This window comes from Embiotoca jacksoni, unplaced genomic scaffold (assembly GCF_022577435.1).
Source record: "Embiotoca jacksoni isolate LCO1_2020_lvr unplaced genomic scaffold, fEmbJac1.0.p SCAF_20, whole genome shotgun sequence".
NCBI classification, from domain to species: domain Eukaryota; kingdom Metazoa; phylum Chordata; class Actinopteri; family Embiotocidae; genus Embiotoca; species Embiotoca jacksoni.
Window position 1 is genome coordinate 269629 of NW_027185341.1, and position 8105 is coordinate 277733.

At 40.1% G+C, this 8105-nt stretch overlaps 1 protein-coding gene across 1 annotated transcript; it reads left to right on the forward strand.

Annotated features, from left to right (window-relative positions):
* On the forward strand, nt 1–6296 carry qrfprb (pyroglutamylated RFamide peptide receptor b). The gene is made up of 6 exons (XM_069156299.1): nt 1–367; nt 1771–1929; nt 4330–4391; nt 4774–5009; nt 5228–5325; nt 5434–6296. Exons 1-6 carry the CDS (start codon nt 1–3, stop codon nt 5829–5831), a joined length of 1320 nt encoding a protein of 439 aa, XP_069012400.1. The 3' UTR covers nt 5832–6296.
* The last annotated feature ends 1809 nt before the right edge of the window (nt 6297–8105 follow it).

The following is an 8105-nucleotide window of genomic DNA, read 5'->3' on the forward strand; positions in this document are numbered from 1 at the left end:
ATGGCGGCAGTTTCAACAGACTCGGGGCAGAGCTCCACCAAAATAACGCCTGAAGTGCTGCACGAGATGCTCCAGTACTACAACCTGAGCCGACAGGAGTTTATCAACACTTATAACATCAAGCCGCTCGTCTACATCCCCGAGTTACCGTACAGCGCCAAGACCACCTTCGTGATCATGTACGCGGTTATTTTCGTCCTGGCTCTGGCTGGAAATAGTTTGGTCATCTACATAATTGTGAAGAAACGGGCGATACAGACGGCGACAGATATTTTTATTTGCTCTCTGGCGGTCAGTGACCTGCTCATCACTTTCTTCTGCATACCTTTCACTTTGCTGCAGAACATCTCCTCTGAATGGTTCGGCGGTGAGTTTTAAACTTCCTTCTTTATAAAACTGTACCCGCGTCGAGATCGGGACGAGGACTTGAATATTGAAAATTAAGGGAACTGCTGTTGTCATGCGAAGAAGAGAATGACATGTCATCTCTGGGAAATCGATTTATGCTTCATCAAACTGTGATCAGTGAGCAAAATAACATATATAAAATATAAAATTGTATCTAAGAACCTAATATTTGCATCAGGCTCCACAGTTAAGTGCATTCATTCATTAAAATGCATCACTTTTACAGTGATACGCGTGGCTTACACCCAGGAAACTCATCGAGCGCAATAAGCATGCAATCCCCACTCAGATAAATGAAAGCCAACAGAGCAAACACTTAATACGGAAAACAGACAGAGCCTTAATCAAACTGTGCAGGTTAAGTGCAGAGCAAACAAAGCATTGATCGCTTCTAGGAATGAACTTTTAAGAAACAATAAAACTGCAGCAGTAACTAAGCGACAAATTAAACCCTCGTGTCTACTAAAGGCTAAAGTACGATAAATAATTAAAAGAAATAATGGCACAGTGTGTATTTTGAGTCAAACCTGAGAGGACAGAGAGCAGGAGGGAATTGAAGTGCTGCTGGCTCAGCTGATCACATTTATAGCCCCTAGGACTGTGCTTCTATTTAAGAAAGGGACAAGGAGACAACGTGATGTGGGACAAACGCATATCAATGCCCACTACAACTCTGTAATACTGAAATATTACAGGCTGTTTTTCTGGATCAGATCAGTCTTGCAGCATTTACATTGCTGGACAAAAAGATATATTACTGTAGGCTACATAATTAGGCGTGCTCATGTCAAACTTGGCAGAGGGACAACTTAATTAACATTTAGGAAATTATGCAAGTAATAGTGCGTAAACAGAAAGTAGGAGGTGTTGATTCAAGTTTTTGTAAGGTTCTGATCTGAGGTGCCGAGACCTCAGTAAAACTGGCTATTGCTGTTTAAATTATTTAATCATCTAAAAGATCCGCTGGGGAGCTAAATTACCACCTCTTGTCATCAAGTGTGAACAGAAAGTGAGAAAATGAGCTTTACAGAGAGGTTATGTTTAGACAGTTCTCAAAATAGTAACCAACAGAACTGCAGCCAACAGCTGACATTCAGTGTATCATAGCAAGATCATAGTCAGCCCAAAGCATGTGCTCCTGTTGATTTGCGGAAACAATTAATTCAGGGTGTTATTAGGGTAGACTTGACGTGTGGCTTTCTGCTCTGTGCTTCATTATCTGTGAAATGTGTGTACTCACCAAGTTGTGTAATCAAAGGATGCTTATTTTTTTCATTTCAATTCAAAGAAGATCTAACAATTGGAGTCATGTGAACTTTTTTCTCAGCATCTAATTTGAATCCATCTGTTTCTTTCCTATAGGGGTTCTGGTTTGCAAGACAGTTCCCTTTGTACAGACTACAGCCATCGTGACAGGCATCCTCACAATGACCTGCATTGCCATTGAGAGATATCAGGGCATTGTCTTCCCACTGAAGATGAGGAGGCAGCATTCATCCAGGAGAGCATACAAGAGACTAGGTATTGTATATGTTTCCAAGAGTGGTTCATTACTATTTAAGGTGTGCTACCTCTATTCTGTAAACAAATTAAACCTGACTTAAAAAGTAAATAAGCATATTGTAAAGCCTCTGGTGCACCTTCACCTTGCTTTGTTGCTTCTCAGCAGTCTGCATGCCAAATTATCACTATATGTAACAGAATTCAATTCATGCAAGAATTATCCTTGAGTGAAGATGCATGTAAACATGGATTTGAACCTACAAAGAGACAGGAGCAGTGAATAAAAGCTTTCAAGGCTGAAACAAGTTTCTTTTGGCTGAATTTAAACAGACAAGCAGACATGGCGGCTCTATTCTTTTGATCTTGAGTATTACAAGAGCATGTTTTTGTCTGTTGAACCCTTACTCCTCCGTGGAGTTCCAATAACTCATGACCTTATGTGATGTGTTACTGAGGTTTGGTAGATGTGAATAAAAGGCACCAAAAAACAGCTAATAAATGCTTTCTGAGTAACTGCAACAGTCAGCGTGATGTAAATTTGATCTACCCAAATAGCCAAAATATACACTGCACACAGACAAACTGCACAGGTCCAGGAAGACAAAATGGATGTTTATATTGAGAAGAGACTAGGCAAGGAAATTCACCATTCCACACACTTCATCACTGACATAGTACAAGTACACACAGATGGTCTTAAACTGGTGAAACCACTCTCCTTGAAGAGGCCACCAGTACTTTCACGACCGTAGGCCTTCACGTCCACCATTGTGAAGCGATAACGTGCATCACGAGCAGCCATGAGAACAATGAAGTAGATCTATTTGTAATTTAAGTAGTAAGCTTGCAGACTTTGGGCGCCATCGATGGAAAGCATTGACAAATCATGGCACCACCAAACACAGTGGGAAGTTTCCAATTCTCCGGACATCCTGCACTATGTCAGTCCACCACCGTGCTCGGGGGTGGGCACTGCAGCAAAGTCCGGCTCGTGTCTGCATGTCAGACCAATGCACACCCTCTGACTGTATGAATGAAACTGCATCCGCTGTCGGCCTTTAAAGTCCATCGCACACACGGTAAACATGAATTGGCCTTAACAACACCGGAAAGTTTTAGAGTAAAAGTAAACTGTGATAGTGCGGCGCCAGCTTTCTCTGCTGCAATTTCAAACAACTCAGAGTCTTACCACATTTAGTTTTGTTTGTTTGTTTGTTTGTTTGTTTAAGTGGAAATCCACAAAGAACATACTGTGTAGTCTACCTAACCATGACTGGATTTATGTATTCATATTTATACTCTTGAAGTTATTAAGATCTGACATTTCAGACTAAATTACCAGTGCTGCGTCATCATATTCATATTTTGATTTACCACAGCATGTTACATGTTACATCTGGTGTGTTCTGGTTTTGCACCGTTGGAAAAAAGATCAAAGAAATAAGGACGCATCTTGCAGGGGCTCCACATGATTGACAGCTGGTTAATTACATGACAGCATGAAAGTGGTGTCTGATTGCCGGGCTGCTGTCACGGCTGCTTGCCGTTAGTCGTCCAAAAAGTTACTCTTCCTGAATTTTTCTTGCCGCCTCCACCATATCTATCAAACTCTATATTCAATCCAAATTCCCAAGTGCTGCAAAAGCATTACAATAATTATTTAGATATTTGGACAGTATACAATAACGGTGTATATTAGTTATGTATATGCAGTTTATCCTTCACTGCAGATCATTCACTGTCCTTCAGGTCAGACTGGGCTTCAGGATGTACCCTGTCTCTTTCTGCTGTATTTAGAGTTATCCGCTTGTAATCCAAAGGCCCGAAGTTGATACCAAATGTGAACAGACTTATTTATGTAATGCAAACAAATACAATCGACACATAAAACGGTTTAAATATATACAATATAAAATCCCAACGTAAAAAATACTCAGTTCACACCTGGCTTTGGAGGAGAGAGGAGTGGAAGCAACAGACATTCAACAAAACAAAATATCCTTGGTAACTGGAGCTTCATTTTAATGCGCCATCAATTACAAATTTGACATATTTCATGTCTGTACCAAGTTGGTAATTCACAACTTGAGCTGTCAGGATGGACTCGATTGGGTCAGCCTCTGATTATTTAATTATTCCAGCAGGTTTGAGAGGGTCGGGCTCTGTGCTGCGGTGGATAAACGAACTGTGCAAAAAGGCGACGGCTTTATAGAGAAAACGACTGCTTTATAGTGACCGGTTTGCCAGTAAATGTATGTTACTGTGTCCCGGACCTTCGAGTGTAGTCTCAGCAGATTTGATCTCATTCTGTCCTCAATGTGTCTCGAGTGCGTTCACACCTGAACTTTGAGCTGACTGCTTGTAATCCGATCATCCACGACACGTTATGTGAACAGCCTCTCTGTCTGCATCCTGCAGGGCTTGTATGGATTGCCTCTGTGATAGTGGGTTCACCAATGCTGTTTGTGCAGCAGCTAGAGGTAAGTGCCCTTCAAAAGCCAATCACTACAAAACTACTTTCTTCAGCATCAATCAGCAAAATCACACTCTTGATACAAGCAAACTTTTAAAAAAAAAAAGTGATGCAGCTCAAAAGAGCATGAAAATTGTTTTCAATTTTGATATGGATAACAATACATAACTATCTTACATTACCTAAGAAAATGTTTGACTCTAAAATGGAAATGTATTCAGTCGGGGAAGGTTCACATTTCTGGTTGTAGTTCTGTGTGAAATGGTAAAAGATCTGGGAAAAATTAAACGTACAGCATATGCGTCACAAAGCGTCATATAAATATCACCCTGTCAGTTAGAGCTGTTTTCGTCCAAGGTGCTAAAGGCTTTGCTTCCTCCCTCCCTCAGGTGAAGTACGACTTCTTGTATGATCACAGCCACGTGTGCTGTCAGGAGAGTTGGAGCTCTCTGAGTCATAGGCAGGTGTACAGCACCTTCATCATGGTTGCTCTTTTCCTGCTCCCTTTGATAACCATGCTGTTCCTCTACACGCGTATCAGCGTCGAATTGTGGATCCGCAAGCGTGTGGGCGACACCTCAGTTCTCAACGCCATGAACCACAGGGAGATCAGTAAGATCTCGAGGTAGGTAAGAGCTGAGGCACCACCAATGAAAATGTTCAATGTAACTATCGTGTTATAAATGGTCTATCTTTTGATTTTAGCTTGGTTTTGCGTTCCAATTAACACAACTGACGATGGTTGTGCACACTTTAACAGAAGATCAATGTTTTTGGTCGCAGAAAGACCGTTATCTAGTTTTCTTTACTTGTTAAAGATGATTTGTGTTTTTCCTCCTCCAGGAAAAAGAAAAGAGCCGTTAAAATGATGATCACCATTGTCCTGCTATTCACCATTTGCTGGGCACCGTTCCACACAGTCCACATGCTGTTTGAGTACTGTAAGTAAGGCTTCTAGTCAAAAGGAAATTTTGTAAACTATTTTCTTGATGTAGCTTAAGTGCATATTGCCCTTTATTTAAGTTTTCTGTTTGTGTGTAATTGTCCAGCTGACCTGGAGAATAAATACGATGGAGTTACGCTAAACATGATCGTCGCCATTGTTCAGGCCATCGGGTTCTTCAACAGCTTCAACAATCCCATCGTGTATGCCTTCATGAACGAGAACTTCAAGAAGAGATGCGTCTCCACCCTCTCCCACTGCATCCAAAAACCCAACCAGCCAGGCGGCGCTGTGGTGGCACCTGGATTGAACTTGCAGTTCATCAAACCTCAAAGTAGAGAGGCCTTTCTGAAACCGGATGAATGCAACAGCTTAGAGCAGCACTCAGCTGAGAAAGGCCCCTCGACTTCATCGCGTGGAGAGAGCTCCCGGGAAATTATAGGAGAAAAAATCTCCACCATCCAAACGGAGCTCCCAGCAAACAGCTCGTCTCAGGTCAAATGAGAAGAAACCAGCTCAAAGTCCAGGTGTTTTTAAATGTGAAACCGTCCTGTCAATCACCAGCACTTTATGCCAGCAGCCACGAGTCTCCGGTTGACAAAGTATCTCTGCAGTGCCAGGAGCTAGGGCAGGTGTTGTCACCCTGGTCAGGAATACAACAGGAAGAACAAGAAGGAATGTCAAAAAGAAGCAGTTTCATTATAAAGACTGGGAGCCGTAAGGAACAGTTGCTGTGACAGTCAAATCAATTCTGATTGTGTCTGCATGACTTTCAGCCTCTGTCGGTGAGCTGTTAATGATGCGTTGGTGTGCATCGTGTCCAATGTCATCTTATATGAGCCCAAACATGTTACTATGGTGTCATGTTACAGTCTGAACTGTTGCCTCATCTTTTATTGTGCTGCTAAGTTTAGATTCAAGTCAGCCTTGAACTCACTGCGGTTCAGGTTAATTTGATTTTAAACCAATGACTCGCAAAAAAAAAATCTGATGATGAAAACATCAGATTTTCAAAGCAGTATTTCAAAGCAGTATTTTCTTTTAAGTTATATGTTTTTTATTTTTTTATTTCCCTGATTCGTTTTTTTACGATTGGTTACATGGTTCAAAAATGACCTTCAAAACTCTTCACGCGGTGAGTTTTACCAGCACACTGCTGTGCTGCGGCACAGTTCATTTTACCCACAAAAGAAAATGCTAACATTAACACTTGTTGATATATATCAACACTTCGCCCAAAGTGAGCTGGGATAGGCTGCAGCCCACTAAAGCGGGTATAGATAATGGATGGATGGAGGGCTGGATGGCTGGATGGCTGGCTGGATGGATGGATGGGTAGCAACAGGTTTCATTATAGTGGTCCCAACTTCATCAAACAGACTAGAGCTCTTCATCCCTGCTGCTGCTCCTCCACCCCCTCTCGCTCTGTGAATCACACTCACTCTTCTACCTCTCTTTCCGGCGTGTCACAGATTTCTTTCTTCGTAAGGGGGCTGTATGAAAGTCAGTGAATACTGGGACGATGGCTGTAAATATGGATATAATTAACTGAAAAGTTTTGATGTGGTCATACAAGCATTTGTAAATTGGGCCACATATGCACAGTTTTGTTGATTGTGTTTGAGTAAAACATTCATTGAGGAAATGTGAAGGCTGTAATGAATGACAATGTCATCGCAGTTTGGTTGAAAAATTGTTATTCTGTGTTGACTGCTTGAAGATTTATGCCTCCTCAGTATTCGCAAAATTCTTGTTATTATTACAAAATTGATCATGGGTATTTTTTTTTTTTATCATCGCTTTGGTAAAAAATATTTTATCACAAGTAAGTGAAGTATCATGAAAATGTGGGACGAACGCAAGCGATGAAGGAAATTTGTTGGCTTTTAAGGCTACATGTGGCCTTGTCTTTCAGACAGACAGACAAGGGACAAAATTGGTTAATGTATTAATGTATTTCTCTAATGGTGCTGTGGAATATTTTTGTAATGTTTATGTCTAAAGAAGATTTAAGTGAGTGTTATTTTGGTGTGTATTTAAGATATGTTTGGTAATTCCAGCTTGGCTTTTATTCACAATTATTTGCTGAGTTTAAAGATGATGTATTGCAAATCAAACCATCATTCATTTAAAAAACATTTATTTTTCAGTTTGTCTTTCTTTCTTTTTTTATTTTGATACAAACATATTCTCAAATACTGTTCTTAGACGACTGTCAGTGTCAGGATTGTATACTTTTTCTTATGCAAGAACAGGATTTGGCAGCAAAATAGGTCATAATTCTGTTGTTATCAGTTTCTTTTACATCAAATAAAAAGACCTATTCCAAATTGTTCCGTTGCTTTAGGTACATATTGATTTAAGTTCAGTTTTAATTTACGGAGTGTGTGAACATTGCTGTAGGGGGACTGAGCCCTATCAGGGTTGTTAGTATTCTTTTAGACCTTCTTATTGAATAAAATTTAAAAAAAAAAACTTCAACATTATCTTCTGAATATCTAAAATAATATATAACTTAAATGGTCCAATTAATTTAACTGGTAATACTAAAAAGAAACACTATAAGGAACTTTAAGATGTTGTATCTAACTTAAGATTTTAAATAATAAAGGAACAACAATACTGACTTCAGCCACCAGTGGGCACATTTCAATTGGAGTAATGAAATAAAGTTTTTGACAAATAAAAAAGCTGAATATTACCAGTTTTGAAGAAAGGGCTTATTGTATCACTCAACATTGTCACCGGATGAAAAAAATGTATGAACTGGCTCCAGAC

Bases quoted from the DNA above. Each gene is read 5' to 3' on its own strand.
- qrfprb (XM_069156299.1), top strand. From the start codon at position 1: ATGGCGGCAGTTTCAACAGACTCGGGGCAGAGCTCCACCAAAATAACG. The intron at 4,392-4,773 runs GTAAGTGCCCTT...TCCCTCCCTCAG, and splicing joins TGTTTGTGCAGCAGCTAGAG to GTGAAGTACGACTTCTTGTA. The intron at 5,326-5,433 runs GTAAGTAAGGCT...GTAATTGTCCAG, and splicing joins CCACATGCTGTTTGAGTACT to CTGACCTGGAGAATAAATAC.